The 17,776-nt window shown below is 32.0% G+C and overlaps 2 protein-coding genes across 2 annotated transcripts in view; one reads left to right on the top strand and one right to left on the bottom strand.

Moving 5' to 3' along the window:
- Positions 1-6,193, bottom strand: part of LOC143042795 (malate synthase-like) — a 50,603-nt gene extending 44,410 nt beyond the window's left edge. Inside the window, exons 1-2 of the mRNA XM_076215255.1 lie at positions 6,118-6,193; positions 2,913-3,059 (exon numbers count right to left, since the gene is read on the bottom strand). Of these exons, the coding sequence (XP_076071370.1) occupies positions 2,913-3,038 (126 nt within the window). The 5' untranslated portion in view covers positions 3,039-3,059; positions 6,118-6,193. The remainder of the gene's footprint in view (positions 1-2,912; positions 3,060-6,117) is intronic.
- LOC143042794 (NTF2-related export protein 2-like) lies at positions 6,125-15,509 on the top strand. Its single transcript, XM_076215254.1, has 4 exons — positions 6,125-6,276; positions 8,595-8,681; positions 10,234-10,378; positions 15,073-15,509. Exons 1-4 carry the CDS (start codon positions 6,253-6,255, stop codon positions 15,228-15,230), a joined length of 414 nt encoding a protein of 137 aa, XP_076071369.1. The 5' UTR covers positions 6,125-6,252; the 3' UTR covers positions 15,231-15,509.
- Positions 15,510-17,776: the final 2,267 nt, after the last annotated feature.

The raw sequence follows: 17,776 nt of genomic DNA, 5'->3' as shown, positions 1-17,776 counted from the left end.
CCTTTTACATACCAACATGACCAAAGAACTTGGTTAAAATTAATTTGGCTTGTTTAATTTTCATAAAGTTTAGACAAATTATTTATGTTGGCCCTTTGACAATAATATAAAAGTTTCAAAAACTTGAACCACACACTTGGTTGGGAAAATTTCATTGGATATAAATAGCAGTTTAACAAACACTTATTTCAGTCATTGAGAAACTTAATAATTCCTAAACAATTAGAACATGATTAAAACATTCAGCTGAATTTACAGAGTTATCTCTCCATGTATTGTTTTGTACCCCTTAACAAATTTAAAACATCAATAATGTTTTTTCACTTCTATAAGGCTCTTAAATATCATAGTTGAATACCAAATAGTTATCAAGCATGTCAAACATAATATTATGACATTAAATTTAGAAAGATCATATCATAGGGAACATGTGTACTAAGTTTTAAGTTGATTGGACTTCCACTTCATCAAAAACTACCTTGACCAAAAACTTTCACCTGAAGCGGGACAGACAGACGAACAAACGGACGGATGGACAGGCAGACAGACAGACGGACGGAAGGACGGATGAACAGACGAACGGACGCACAGACCAGAAAACATAATGCCCCTCTACTATCGTACTGATCATACTAATTAATGTTTTGTGAATTTTCTCAGTGCAGAATTCTAAGATGATTCTCCTGTGTCCTCGTCAGCCATTGTGATGTCTTTTGTAAATTGTATTGTTGGTTTGCTATCCCATTACTGTATACACAAATATAGCCTATTTACTAATGATTTATTGAAGTATCAATTGAGAGTTATTTCTGAGAAAGTCAGTCAGGGGTACTACTTTTGCAAGCATTTTTTATTTACTCGAAGAAGTAAAAAAAAATATACACATATTATAATGTTTGAATAACAATGAATAATCTCCCCTTAATTTTCTTAATTTTTTTAAAAGTTATGAGATTTAAAATCATGCCTTTAATTATCCATGAAATTACACTTAAGTTATTAGTAAAGACATCTGCAAAGGGCAGACAATTTAAAATTCTATTAGAGCAAAGAAATCATAAGAAGGTAGGATAACTTTTTTACAAAATACAAGTAAAACAAGAGGCTGTCACAACGACAGCAAACCGGATTTATTAACATTTATTTGTGTCCTGGCAATATCACAAGAACCATTACTGATGAATGGTGAAAGTGAAAATCGTCAATATCAAATTTGACCTCCATTTTGTCATCAGTATCAACATATTAAAATTTGAAAATCTTAGATTGAATGGTTCATGAGTAAATGCAACAACCTGAATGGAAACGCCATTTTACGATCTTTTAAGAACCAGAACTCCTGAACGGTAAAAGTCAAAATCGTCATTATTGAACTTGACCTCTATTTTGTCATCAGTAACAACATATTAAAATTTCAAAAGCTTTGGTTGAGTGGTTCATGAGAAAATGCACGGACACGATGGGAAAAACCATTTTTCAATCTTTCAAGAACCATAACTCCTGAACGGTAAAAGTCAAAATCTTCATTATTGAACTTGACCTCCATTTTGTCATCAGTAACAGCATATTTAAATTTCGGAAGCTTTGGTAGAACAGTTCATGCATAAATGCACGGACACGACTGGAAACTCCATTTTTCAATCTTTCAAGAACCATAACTCCTGAACGGTAAAAGTCAAATTCGTCATTATTGAACTTGACCTCCATTCTTTCATTAGTAACAACATATTAAAATTTGGGAAGCTTTGGTAGAACAGTTCATGCGTAAATGCACGGACAACTCCATTTTTCAATCTTTCAAGAACCATAACTCCTGAACGGTAAAAGTCAAAATCGCCATTATTGAACTTGACCTTCATTTAGTTGTCAGTAATAACATATTAAAATTTTAAAAGCTTTGGTTGAACGGTTCATGAGTTAATGCACGGACAACATTTGATTGCCGCCCGCCCGCCCGCCCGCCCGCCGTACATCCCCAAATCAATAACCGACATTTTTGTCACAAAAATCCGGTTAAAAATCTGAATTTCTAAGGGACATATAACTAATTCAATTATTTTTTTACCTATACAAGTAAAAAAAAATCACTTTTACAAGAATCCTACAAATTAACTAAATGTGTATATTTATTTTTACTTCCTCAAGTAAATAAAAATTACTTGTATAAGTAGTACCCCTGACTGTAAGTAAACCTAAGTAATAAGTGTCTCATTCCTTTCAGAAAATAGAGAATTCATTTCTACTAATTTTTCACAGAGCTAATTTCCTAAAGCTTGTAGAGTAGAACTTTGGTTGGCTTGCCTGCTTTGTTTGTATAAAACCTTTCCCAAACATCCCAAAGCTTTGTACTTAAAATTGACTTCTTCAAATAATAAATATAGGCAAACTTTAACCTGTAAATATTTCAGTTAAATTAGATTGGACGTTATCTAAATTACTATTGTACAATATATAAACAAAACAAGCAAGCTAACCAAAGTCTTGCTCTACATGCATTAGTAAATTAGCTGTAGAGAAGACAACATTTCTCTGTTATGCTGATCAGCTTTCACATATCAAAAGATGATTGATTGATGATTTTTTGGTGTTTAATAAACAACACTTTAAGCTTTATCAGGGAATTGAAACCACATGCCAAATACAGGGTTCACACTCACAGCCTTAGTGTTGACAGGTTAGTAATACAGACAATGAACTATTACAATCACTTGGCCAACAAAGTTTCTGTTGTAAGATGATAAGTGGGACATGTTCTATGGAAAAACATTACTAAAATTTAAAGGATTTCTACAAGTCATAAACATGATAAAATTCAGAAACTGTCTAACATCATTAATATCAGACAAATGACCGAATGGCAATTGTCTAAAATATGTCTAATGACACATGAATGAGAAGTACGAATATTTTACCTTCTGAAGTCCACTCTTCAAATGCAAGCAATCCTGAGATGAATCAAAACTACAAAGTTTTGTAGCAATACAGGGTTCTCTACCTTTCACCAATAAATGATTCTTTATTATTTTCAGTCTGTCCATTTCTGATTTTTAAACCATGTCCTAATGAAGAAACAATAAAAACAAATAATTTTTATATAACAAGAGTGCACACACTGAAATGTCTCACCTTCTTAACTAATGAAGAAACAATAAAAACAAATAATTTTTATGTAACAAGAGTGAACACGCTGAAATGTCTCGCCTTCTTTACAAATCATTGATATTATGTTGATAGTCATAAATATAAAGCTTTATTACAACTGTCACAGTAACTTAACATTAACAAAGAAAACTAAACATTGACCAATGAACCATGAAAATGAGGTTAAGGTCAGATGAATCATGCCAGGCAAGCATGTACAGCTAACAATTCTTCCAGACAACAAATATAGTTGACCATTGCTTATAGTGTAAGAAAAACAGACCAAAAGACAACAAAATTAACACTGTGCAATGAACCGTAAAAATAAGGTAAAGCTCAAATAAACCTGCATGACTGACCATGCCGACATATAGATCATAAAATATTTCCATACACCAAATATAGTTGACCAATTGCATATATAGTATTATAAAAAAAAGACCAAAACTCAAAAACTTAACTTTGACAACTGAACCATGAAAATGAGGTCAAGGTCAGATGACATCTGCCAGCTAGACATGTAAACCTTACAATCATTCCATACACCAAACATAGAAGACCTATTGCATACAGTATAAGAAAAACAGACCAAAAGACAAAAACTTAACTATAACCACTAAACCATGAAAATGAGGTCAAGGTAAGATGACACCTGCCAGTTGGACAAGTACACCTTACAGTCCTTCCATACACTGAATTTACTAGACCTATTACTTATAGTATCTGAGATATGGACTTGACCACCAAAACTTAACCTTGTTCACCATGAGGACCTTGCAAGGTATGCACATACCAAATATAATTATCCTATTACTTATAATAAGAGATAATTTAAAGTCATATGAAACGAGTGAGTGGTGAAAAAAAATGTTAATCCAATTCTTTTACCAATGCATGTATATATCATAAACTTAGTCCTCTGTGCACGATTTTCACATTTTTTACGCAAATATAATGTGTAATCGTCAATTTTTTTTCTCTCTGTCTGTTATGATTTAACAAATATGGCTGCTCATTAAATGTGTTTTGAAACCGAAGTTTACCGATTGTCACCTTATAGTAAACAAATGAAAAAATTCGTAAGGGTTCCACGGAACCCAGTGTCTCGCCTACTTTTGCTGTTAATCGCAGACTCAACAAAAATGAGGAAAAACATCAATAAATAGTTTATGAATCTAATAAATGTTTTATAAACTTTAACTGCAGACTGTATGTAATGTTAACTGGAAGAAAAACTAAGTCCATTTATAAGTAAAATACGGAAAAAGTGATTTTTTTTTTTACAAAATTTACTTCTGAATAATATTTTATGATCAGAAACAAGCTTTTGTCTAAGTTTGGTAGAAATCCAGGATAGTTTAAGAACATTATAAAAATTTTAAAAACTTAAACCACAGAGTGAATGTTTTGTTTCTGGCAAAAAAAACTAAGTCCATTTATAAGTAAAATACGGAAAAGTGGAAATTTATTTTTACAAAATTTTCTTCTTGATACTATCTTATGATCATAAACAAGCTTCTGTCCAAGTTTGGTACAAATCAAGGATAGTTTATGAAAGTTATTAAAATTTTAAAAACTTTAACCACAGAGTGAATGTAATGTTTCCTCGCAGAAAAACTAAGTCCATTTATAAGTAAATATGGAAAAAATGGAATTTTATTTTTACAAAATTTACTTCTGGATACTTTCTTATGATCATAAACAAGCTTCTGTCCAAGTTTGGTAGAAATTCAGTATAGTTTAAGAAAGTTATTAAAATTTTAAAAACTTTAACCACAGAGTGAATATTTGTGGCCGCCGCCGCCGCCGACGACGACGACGGAATGTAGGATCGCTTAGTCTCGATTTTTCGACTAAAGTCGAAGGCTCGACAAAAATCATGGGTATTGAGCACGTGTTTAATATGTACAATCAGAGAATTGTTTATTTTAATGACAGATCCATGCGTAATGCGACCACTGGCTTTTTACGAGGAGGGTTACGCTCAGGTCACTATGCATACGGAAAATATGTCGGCGAATTGCTTCCTTCGAAGAAAGCAATTAAAAATAAGTAAACTTCTTCTAAATGTGGACAAATTAAAGAATTTTCCTCAGAAAAAAGGAGATGTACATAAGTTGTATAATGAAAACTATCCATTTAGTTATAAAAAGCATATGCATATTTTTTTTTTAATTTGAGGTTTCTTATGACTTTAACAATAAACATTACAAAAAATATTAACTTTTTTTTCCAAGTAGTCACTGAACCATGAAAATGAGGTCAAGGACATTAGACAAGTGACTGACGGAAACTTCCTAACATGAGGCATCCATATACAAAGTATGAAGCCTCTAGGTCTTACACCTTCTAAAATATAAAGCTTTTACAAATATACAGTTACTGATATATAGTTAAGTCCTTAAGATGATATATTTTTCTGGGCAATTTACGGAACATAAATAGTCCAAAATGGCACAAAGAGTAAATAATCAGTAAATAATTTTAGAGCTAACATTGGGTTTTTTTTCTTCTTCTTCTTCCGAATACAGGAGTAGACTCCTAGGTTTTGCAGCTATTATACAGTAACTAATTCATTGTAAGGGATTTGCAAAGTGTCAAAACTGAAAATCATTTCATTTGAATTAATTAATTGAAAATAACTGAATTTGCATAATGCTTGATCAGTGGCACTGACAGTTCGGCAATGACCCCCATGTCATCACAGGGGCTTGTTACAATTGCCGGGTTTACTATCCATACGAACCCCTAAAAAAACACGTGTTTTTTTAGGGGTTCGTATGGATAGTAAACCCGGCAATTGTAACAAGCCCCTGTGATGTCATGTTTTTGTCTTTGGGACAACGAAAAGAAATGCTCTGAGTGAATGACTGATTGACAGTGTAATGCGTGCTGTCAGAACAAGTCAATAAATCACCAGGATGCAGTTTGTATTGTCATTTCGGAAAGCATGGGATTTAAAATACACAAATTTACCCATCAAAGTGTCAAGGCCCTGTGAAAAAAAATCTCATCAGTTCTCAACTGGTACCCTGCAGCTACGCAACTGGTACACAAAAGACAAAATATTAACTTTAGAGTCAATCCCGGAAATTGCACAACAGAGGAGGCATGACATCTTCACTGTCTAATACTGTAATATTTATACCTATAGCATGTTATAGCTGTTATATATTAATTCAAATTTATCTAAAGGTTTTTAACCTATAAATTTTCAGTTACAATATCTCTCAAACATAAAATAGATTATTTTTTTGTCTGAATGGGGGTACATGCAATTTTTCAATACTTCAGAAGTTCAGTCCAGATAGGGGAGGGTTGCACTGAAACAATGCTGACCCACATCCACCTCTTCCCCATTCAATAAAAAATAAAATTGAAAGCTGTACAGTGACCTATAGTTGTTAATTGCTGTGTCATTTTGGTCTCTTGTGGAGAGTTGTTTGGTCTGACAACATTATAATACATCATTTTTTTGTACATTGTAACATTTGCCTGATTTGGAAATTGTGTGCTGAAAAATTAACAGCATGATCAATATGATATTGATAATCAACATGATCTGAGACTACCATAATTTTATAGTAGTCTCAGACATAATCAAACTATATCATGTATATATAGCATATTAATCTATTGCAATAAAAAATCATAATATCTAATAAAATTTGTAGATTTAGCTAACAAAGTCCTTATATTTGTATAAAGTAACATTCGTTTATAGTGGAAAATTGTTTTAAGTTGAATAAGCTCCAATTAAAAATTGCTTGCTAGTCCCTCTCTGTGATTACCATTAGATAACTCTGGTTTATTTCCCAAATCAATCTATCATCAATAGATATTTAATTCAATAATCATTCGATTTTCGAATTCATAGTCTTTTTTCAAAAATGATGAACAGTTCTTTATATTGGTATGTAATCATTTTAAACGTTTCAAATTTATGAAATCATATTCGTACATCAATGTTTTTGATACACTAATAACAAAAACTGAAATATTTATATTGAATTGATACATTTTGTAACTATTCAAAATTATATCAGAAACTGAACTTAATTATAAAAAAATGAACCTGTTAAGGGGAGACAATACTCGCATAATTTTTTGGAATTGGCACATAATACAACGGAATGTCACTATTGCATATACAAATGGCACATCAATATAATTAATTAACTGTGCAATTGTGCTCCACCTTCAATGATGATTCTAAATTATAAATATAACCAAAAGTTGTTAATCTATAGATAGTGAAGACTAATGAAAGCTTAAACCCACTGTAAAAATATTTGTTTGCAATTTTTTTAAACTTCCTCACAAAAATGCTCAAGCCACTTGACTTTCATAGCTCAAAATTAACGTTTTTACACAATATTTGAATAAAGTAGTTAAAGATTATTCGCTTCTCAAAGTGTAAGACGCAATAAAAATCGTATGCTTGCACCATCTTACCGAAATACGGATTTAATTAAGTCCTGAACATTTCGACATTTCTTCGTTTATTTTTATCAAAACTGGTTTTAAACAAATCACAAGTACGTGTTAAGATCCGACTAAATACCTATTTCCCGAGATGGTCAGGTAAATTTGCTAGTATTTATATAGATAACTGTAAATTCAGAAATTTATTAACGTCTTATTTTTATTAACATGATTAAGTGAGGTTCAGAATAATGTGAATAATGCGTCTACTTTACGAGGGTAGTAATGCCCTTGAACATCAAACAGTCATTTCAGCTACCGTTAGCATCAAATTGGTTAAATTTTACGGTGATTCATCAAAATATCCTTATTAGGATTCTTCAGAAGTCTGAAATAATTATCCTTACTGTCGTTTTTGGAAAAAAAATAACTTGATTCGTCAAAATCAGTTGAAGTTTTATCGTCTAAAAGAAAGTATACATTTTATTGTCATACACCAAAAATTACTGTTTACGTCATTTGGCAAGAATTTTTACTGTTATTCATCATGAAGGTACCCCCATAACCACCCTCACTTTAGTACCGTAAAAATTAGAACTTGCATTCTGTTGTAAAATACATATGCTGTCCTCTCAATAATTATAATGGGTTTAAACTAGAGATATATATATACCACATGCATTTATATCTCTGGTTTAAACACAGGCGTTTGAAATCTTAGCATTAACAGTGTATAAACAAGATAAATATGTCAAACTCGACTATGGATCACAGTAGAGCTTCTCTCAAAGAGCAGTGGCGGTTAACTTCTCATAAAGGGGGGGTCAGCTCCAGTCAAGCTTCAGTGATTTCCTATTTAATCAACCAAATTTTTCCCACAAAAAGGGCCACACTTTACCAGACCTTATCATTGTTTTTGCACTGTCAGAGATTTTGCCATCATGAAAAAATACCTTGTGAAGTGAATTGTTCTTTTTAGCTCACAGTAATTGTAATAATTTACATAATGTATTGTTGTATTTATTTAGGAGCTCAGCACCAAAGTAGATCAAGCAGCAGAAGCAGGGGAGCAGTTCTCCAAACTGTATTATGAAACCACAGACAAGAAAAGACATGTATGTACCATGTTGTGTACTGGTAACCTAGTATATATATGTAGGAAGATGTGGTATGAGTGCCAATGTAAAAACTCTCCATCCAAGTCACATTTTGTTAAATTTAACCATTATAAACAACATTCCAATAAAAATATTATCTGTGTTTAATAAGTGTGTCACTTTACAGGAGTCTAATTTAAGCTATTTTGTGTAGTGGACAAAAATAAATCTCCTAGTCCGGCTCCAACTCTACTGGTCCTGCAAAAATGAATTTCATTTGAGAAATGCAAATTTAAAATGATTTGATTTGAATTTGAATGATTTTCCCTGTCTTTGGTTTCTTGTGTGCTTTCCTCTCCTTTATTCCTGTAGATTCTTTGTGCTGTTCTGATTGTTCACGAGCGTTTACATGGATTTAACTTAAAATTTGAAGATCCCGTTGCAAAAATACATTTCTTAATTAGGTCTGTCACTGCAAATTTGTCACATGTTATACAATTTATTACATTGCAATCGACTATATAATTTAATCATTCACGATCTTTTTCCCAGGATTTTTTATATAATTTGTTTCCTTTTTGTCAATTTCATAAAAAAAAATCTGATCTTCCTTTTGCATGTCACTTATTTTTATTTTGTGTCCAACGGTTTAACTCCTTCCAGAAATTTCCACATTTTATGTTGCTGAGAAGTACTTGCACCCAAGATATTAATTAGCTTTATCAATTGTAATAATTAGAACCCCCAGTCCGGGTAAATGATTTCGCAGGTAAACGTTTTTGTAAACAAACCCAGATAGCAATGCAATCAATGATGTAATCAGCAAATTTCTGCTGGTCCCCAGGACCACCAGCTGATAAAATCTACTGGTCCGACGCAAATTCTACTGGTCTCAGATCACAGGACCAGCGTCAATTTCGACCCCTGCTTTATACAGTGCACTCAATTGAATTCAACTTGATATCAAGCAACATGGTCAAGTTGTAACAGAAGTTCTAATAAAGAAATAAAACAACACTTTCATGCCTCTGAAGTGGTTTCCTGAATTTACCTTCATTGAAAGAGGAATTCAACACAAACATACAATTAAACCATTGTAAACTAAACCTGAATATATGACGATTCAAAATAAATTGAATTATAATAACTTACTAAAGATGCTAAATGTCCTAATTTCTTGCAAGATTGTCTCAATTAAATATCAAATATGATTATCATATGGTTACAGATTTCTGAATGTGACCTTCCTTCATTAGCCTGATTAAATGTATATATACATATCATATTCATTGATATTTCATAAATGTGATATACACTGTACATATATGTATTAGAATATTACAAAAATCACAAATTTGGCTTCAGTGTTCCTCTGTAAATGTATGATAGACTTAATTAAAGATAACATAAAACAATGCATGCTTAAAGAATTCCATACAGCATTTGTACATTATGTTGAATAAGCTTACAATTTACATTCTAATGATCACTAATGATTAGATTTTTAATTGTGATACATGTTGATGTAATGCTCCTTATTCCTATTGTAAAACATGTATTTTATTTACAGTTATTACAGAAATTATATCTAGATTCAGCTACTGTTGTATGGAATGGCAATGCTGTAAAGGGTTTAGAAGAGATCATTAAATTCTATGATACAATACCTACCTCAGAACATAATCTTGATTCACTTGATTGTCAGCCATTAACAGGTTTGTTCGATGCATTAAATGAGCTGCGTTAGATATCGACCTTATGCAAATAATTATCAATACACCTTTTAACTTATTTCGGGTTGAAAAAATCCCTACGAAAAGTCTGTTACTGTTTGTAAACTTGAGTTGTCATAAGAACCTGACAACACAGACCAAAATTCATCTTTAATTTAGTATTTGAATGTTCCAAAAGCAACAAAAGTCTTATTCACATAAATGTCCATTTCTATCTTACACAGCCCAAATCATATGATTGCACATAAATGGAGGAAAAAATATTTATTTTCGTTAATACTGATTGTGCAAAAATAGAATTATTTTTTATCCTATTTTTGTGATTCCACAAATTTTTGCTTTATACGAATTCTGTATACAAACAGGACAAACGTAAAAGATTTTTTTTTCTTTTTTTTTTTCGAAAATTGAAAATTTGTATTTCTCTGTATTTTCCTGTACACCAGAAATCCATTAAAATAAGTACAGCACATTTTAGAATGAATTCCAAGAATGGGATAAACATTGAATAAACAACAGCCTACCCAACATGGTATCTTGAAATGAACGGTAAGATGAATACCATGAATAGGGATATTTCTACAAGATCCAAGAATAATCATGGTAATGGGGCAATATTAATGAAACAGTACACCTTGTATTCACAGAATAATCATGGTAATGGGGCAATATTAATGAGACAGTACACCTTGTATTTACAGAATAATCATGGTAATGGGGCAATATTAATGAAACAGTACACTTTGTATTCACAGAATAATCATGATAATGGGGCAATATTAATGAAACAGTACACCTTGTATTCACAGAATAATCATGGTAATGGGGCAATATTAATGAAACAGTACACTTTGTATTCACAGAATAATCATGGTAATGGGGCAATATTAATGAAACAGTACACCTTGTATTCACAGAATAATCATGGTAATGGGGCAATATTAATGAAACAGTACACCTTGTATTTACAGAATAATCATGGTAATGGGGCAATATTAATGAAACAGTACACCTTGTATTCACAGAATAATCATGGTAATGGGGCAATATTAATGAAACAGTACACCTTGTATTTACAGAATAATCATGGTAATGGGGCAATATTAATGAGACAGTACACCTTGTATTCACAGAATAATCATGGTAATGGGGCAATATTAATGAAACAGTACACCTTGTATTCACAGAATAATCATGGTAATGGGGCAATATTAATGAAACAGTACACCTTGTATTCACAGAATAATCATGGTAATGGGGCAATATTAATGAAACAGTACACCTTGTATTCACAGAATAATCATGGTAATGGGGCAATATTAATGAAACAGTACACCTTGTATTCACAGAATAATCATGGTAATGGGGCAATATTAATGAAACAGTACACCTTGTATTTACAGAATAATCATGGTAATGGGGCAATATTAATGAGACAGTACACCTTGTATTCACAGAATAATCATGGTAATGGGGCAATATTAATGAAACAGTACACCTTGTATTCACAGAATAATCATGGTAATGGGGCAATATTAATGAAACAGTACACCTTGTATTCACAGAATAATCATGGTAATGGGACAATATTAATGAAACAGTACACCTTGTATTCACAGAATAATCATGGTAATGGGGCAATATTAATGAAACAGTACACCTTGTATTCACAGAATAATCATGGTAATGGGGCAATATTAATGAAACAGTACACCTTGTATTTACAGAATAATCATGGTAATGGGGCAATATTAATGAGACAGTACAGTACACCTTGTATTCACAGAATAATCATGGTAATGGGGCAATATTAATGAAACAGTACACCTTGTATTCACAGAATAATCATGGTAATGGGGCAATATTAATGAAACAGTACACCTTGTATTCACAGAATAATCATGGTAATGGGGCAATATTAATGAAACAGTACACCTTGTATTCACAGAATAATCATGATAATGGGGCAATATTAATGAAACAGTACACCTTGTATTCACAGAATAATCATGGTAATGGGGCAATATTAATGAAACAGTACACCTTGTATTCACAGAATAATCATGGTAATGGGGCAATATTAATGAAACAGTACACCTTGTATTCACAGAATAATCATGGTAATGGGGCAATATTAATGAAACAGTACACCTTGTATTCACAGAATAATCATGGTAATGGGGCAATATTAATGAAACAGTACACCTTGTATTTACAGAATAATCATGGTAATGGGGCAATATTAATGAGACAGTACAGTACACCTTGTATTCACAGAATAATCATGGTAATGGGGCAATATTAATGAAACAGTACACCTTGTATTCACAGAATAATCATGGTAATGGGGCAATATTAATGAAACAGTACACCTTGTATTCACAGAATAATCATGGTAATGGGGCAATATTAATGAAACAGTACACCTTGTATTCACAGAATAATCATGATAATGGGGCAATATTAATGAAACAGTACACCTTGTATTCACAGAATAATCATGGTAATGGGGCAATATTAATGAAACAGTACACCTTGTATTCACAGAATAATCATGGTAATGGGGCAATATTAATGAAACAGTACACCTTGTATTCACAGAATAATCATGGTAATGGGGCAATATTAATGAAACAGTACACCTTGTATTCACAGAATAATCATGGTAATGGGGCAATATTCATGAAACAGTACACCTTGTATTCACAGAATAATCATGGTAATGGGGCAATATTAATGAAACAGTACACCTTGTATTCACAGAATAATCATGGTAATGGGGCAATATTAATGAAACAGTACACTTTGTATTCACAGAATAATCATGGTAATGGGTCAATATTCATGAAACAGTTCACCTTGTATTCACAGAATAATCATGGTAATGGGGCAATATTAATAAAACAGTACACCTTGTATTCACAGAATAATCATGGTAATGGGGCAATATTAATAAAACAGTACACCTTGTATTCACAGAATAATCATGGTAATGGGGCAATATTAATGAAACAGTACACTTTGTATTCACAGAATAATCATGGTAATGGGGCAATATTAATGAAACAGTACACCTTGTATTCACAGAATAATCATGGTAATGGGGCAATATTAATGAAACAGTACACTTTGTATTCACAGAATAATCATGGTAATGGGGCAATATTAATGAAACAGTACACCTTGTATTCACACAATAATTTGTAAACCTAATGACTTTAGGAAGCAGTGTGGATACATTCATTCAATTTTTTCTCTGAAACAATTTTTGCGGATTTGTCATGGAGGAAAAATTGTATTTTTTGTGGATACTTGATCTTTTTATACAACTGCAAAAATTGAAAAAAATTTTGTCCTATATTTGTATGACGTTGTCGTCATCGTCCGAAGACATTTGGTTTTCACACTATAACTTTAGTATAAGTAAATACAAATCTTTGAAATCTAAACACACGGTTTATGACCATAAAAGAAAGGTTGGCATTGATTTTGGGAGTTTTCGATACAATAGTTTACACGGTTTAGGAATTAAGGGCCAAAAAAGGTCCCAAATAAGCAGTTTTCCTGGTTTTTGCACAATAACTTTAGTATAGGTAAAAAGAAATTTATGACATTTTAACACAAGGTTTATGACCACAAAGGAAGGTTGGGATTGATTTTGGGAGTTTTGGTCCCAACAGTTTAGGAATTAGGGGCCAAAAGGGTCCAAAATTAAACTGTGTTTCATTTTATCAAAAAATTAATTATTGGGGTTCTTTGATATGCCAAATCTAACCGTGTATTTAGATTCTGAATCTTTGGACCTGTTTTCAAATTAGTCTACATTAAGGTCCAAAGGGTCCAAAATTAAACTTAGTTTGATTTAAACAAAAAATTGAATTCTTGGAGTTCTTTGATATACTGAATCTAAACATGTACTTAGATTTTTTATTATGGGCCCAGTTATCAAGTTGGTCCAAATTGGGGTCCAAAATGAAAGTTTGTTTGATTTCAACAAAAATTGAATATATGGGGTTCTTCAATATGCTGAATCTAACCCATGCATTTATATTTTTAATATTTGGGCCAGGTTATCAAATTGGTTCACATTGAGGTCTAAAGGGTTTAAAATTGAACATTATTTGATTCATCAAAAATTGAATTCTTGGGGTTCTATGGTATGCTAAATCTAACCATGTATTTTGATTTTGGATATTGGACCATAAAAGGTAAATGTTCAATATTTTTTGGGTTTTTTTTTTAGTTTAAGTTCTTAGATCACATTCATTCTGTGTCAGAAACCTATGTTGCGTCAACTATTTAATCACAATCCAAATTCAGAGCTGTATCAAGCTTAAATGTTGTGTCCATACTTGCCCCAACTGTTCAGGGTTCGACCTCTGTGGTCGTATAAAGCTGCGCCCTGCAGAGCATCTGGTTTATGTCTATAAAAGATATTTAGTCAAATACTTATGCTCATTATTCAGCTTAATTTATTCACTGTCAGTCCTATGCCAAATTTTGGTGGTAAAATCTGGAGAACCACCACTTTTCGGGAACTCTGCAATACTATAACAGCTCAAAACTTGTCTACATTCAAATTGAAAAAAAAACCAAAAAACACATACTTTTAAGATTGTCTTTAATGTACTTGTGAAAATATTAATGCCACCTTTTTTTATTGATATATATTTTAGATCAAATATCAGGAGGACAGATGACTATTTGTGTTAAAACCTTAGGCACAGTGAAATATGACAAGGCAAAACCTAAAATCTTCCATCAAAACTTTATCTTGACTTCAGTAAATAATGTATGGAAGATTGTCAGTGACAGCTTTAGATTTCAGGAATGAAAATAACAGTTGATAATTATGGAAGCTCATCAGTGACAACTAACATTTCTGGAAGATTATGACAATTTGAAATTTCATGAATGAAAGGATTGACAAGAACTGCAGCTGATATATCGAGAAGATTAATGAATGTTGATGATGCTTGCATGTCTAAAACTGGGTCAACCTTCAATGAGTTTATGCTTAGAACTAAGGACCAAAAATATGAAATTTGAAGGTGAAAGCAATTTCTCAAATAGTGAAGACGAACAATGTACAAATAAATATCTGTTACATGAATATTCTTTTTTTAATAATATGCATATCCACAGTGACCACCAATATAATCTCAAGTTCATAATACACTAATGACAAGGAGGTCTCTTCCTATATAACTCTATTTCCATACCTTCCACTGATACAGGTAACTTTTTATATGCCCGTTTGGCGTTTACAGGACGTATTATGGTATACTGTTTGTCTGTCGGTCCATATTTTGGGAAATTATGCACTCCAACCCTTATAAGAGATCCACACTTAAATTCTTTAAAACGACAATGGTGAATTTAAAGATATGATTCATTATTTTATGAAAATAAGATAGATGTGGTATGTTTGCAAATGAGACAATTCTCGGGTAACACAAATGACTGAATAACACTGCTATTATACAAATAACACTTGTAATGACTGAATAACTCTTAAAATTTTAATATTAACACATGTTGTTGACTTTTAGACATTGATTATTAAATAATAATATATTATCAATGTATTCTAACATGACATCCTTCAAACGCTTTGAGTACACACACGTGGTAAAATATGAATATATTGCCAGTGCTGTTCCGATTGTACTCCCACGTCATATGCTTTTTTATGAATGAGATACCCGACGTCATAGAACAATGACGTTAGAATGTAAGCATTTTACGGGAAAATACACGCTTGTGAATCCGAAAATCATCACAAGGAAACATACACAAATGATGCTAAAATGTGGCAAAAGCCCTTTATTGTACATCATATAAGACATATAAATAAATTATCATTCAAATTCATCCAAAACTGTCTAAATACATTATTTTAAATAGTTTAAGCATGTCACTAATGCAGTTTGCTCCATTCTTTTACGCTAGTTTATAAGTGCGTTTATTTATGGGAACGGCAAATATTTGCCTATACCTAGAGCGCTTCGATCCAAAAGAATTGCCGTATGTGTCCTATCAGAATCGAAATAATTCATGGGGGCTTGAATATATCTAGATTTTACCACGGGTTGTCCCTTTATGCCGATATTTTACCCCTCGCTATCGCTCAGGGGTAAAATATTTGTCATAAAGGGCCAACCCGTGGTAAAATCACGATATATTCAAGCCCCCATGAATTATTTCTTAATTTTACAACTTTAAATTGATTTACATAAAGCAGATATTAAAAGTTCATAAAGTTATTTTGAATTTAGTGTGTACATCGAACATGGCGGCCATTGTGATTTCCGTGGTCACCATATTGGATGTACACACTAAATTTAAAAAGTTTTTTATGAACTTATCTGCCTTCTGTAAATCATTGATGAGGTATAAAATACATGTACATAGATGATATACTATTATTTAATAATCAATGACCTAAAAGTTACCAATATGTGCTAATATTTAAATTTCAAGTGTTATTCGGATAATAACAGTGTTATGCGGTCATTTGTGCTACCGACAATTCCCCACCTGATACTAAATAAATTAGAAGTAAACAACTATAGGTCACCATATGGCCTTCAATAATGCTTATTTGGGCCCTTTTTTCGCCCCTAATTCCTAAACAGTTGGAACCAAAACTCCCAAAATCAATCCCTACCTTCCCTTTGTGGTCACAAACCTTGTGTCAAAATTTCATAGATTTCTATTAACTTAAACTAAAGTTATAGTGCGAAAACCAAGAAAATGCTTATTTGGGCCCTTTTTGGCCCCTAATTCCTAAAATGTTGTGACCAAAACTTCCAAAATCAATCACAACCTTCCTTTTGTGGTCATAAACCTTGCGTTTAAATTTCATAGATTTCTATTTACTTAAACTAAAGTTATAGTGCGAAAACCAAAAATATTTGGACGACAACGCTGACGCCAACGTGACACCAATATACAACCAAAAAATTTTGAATTTTTGCGGACATATAAAATGGTATTCTGATGTTAATCACTCCTCGTTGTTGTTGCTGTCTCAAAGAATTGTACATATATATTTAGATGTATTTGATATAAGGATTTGCTATTAAATCTTTTACTACATGTCTTGTTATGAGACATTATTTTCTTGAGGACCAAAACATGATATCTCATCAGAAGACCTCCTCTTGTATCAATTTCAACCTAAATGTGTCTCAGTAAAACTTTAATTCTTGTCATGAGCAACTCCACAGGTGCAACTTGTGGAGCAGAATTTGTTACCCCTTCCTGACCTCTCAATTTTGGTGAAGTTTGTGTTGTTCAGTCTTCAGTTTTCTTTGTTGTGATTTGCGTTTTGTGTCTTTTCATCGATTTCATTTTTTGTCAGTTTGTTTCTAATAC

This window comes from Mytilus galloprovincialis, chromosome 8 (assembly GCF_965363235.1).
Source record: "Mytilus galloprovincialis chromosome 8, xbMytGall1.hap1.1, whole genome shotgun sequence".
In the NCBI taxonomy this organism is placed as follows: domain Eukaryota; kingdom Metazoa; phylum Mollusca; class Bivalvia; order Mytilida; family Mytilidae; genus Mytilus; species Mytilus galloprovincialis.
The sequence above is the reverse complement of the archived record's forward strand: the minus strand, read 5'-3'. Positions and strand labels throughout refer to the sequence as shown.

Bases quoted from the DNA above. Each gene is read 5' to 3' on its own strand.
- LOC143042794 (XM_076215254.1), top strand. From the start codon at position 6,253: ATGACATCTTCACTGTCTAATACT. The intron at 8,682-10,233 runs GTATGTACCATG...TTTTATTTACAG, and splicing joins CCACAGACAAGAAAAGACAT to TTATTACAGAAATTATATCT. The intron at 10,379-15,072 runs GTTTGTTCGATG...TATATATTTTAG, and splicing joins TGATTGTCAGCCATTAACAG to ATCAAATATCAGGAGGACAG.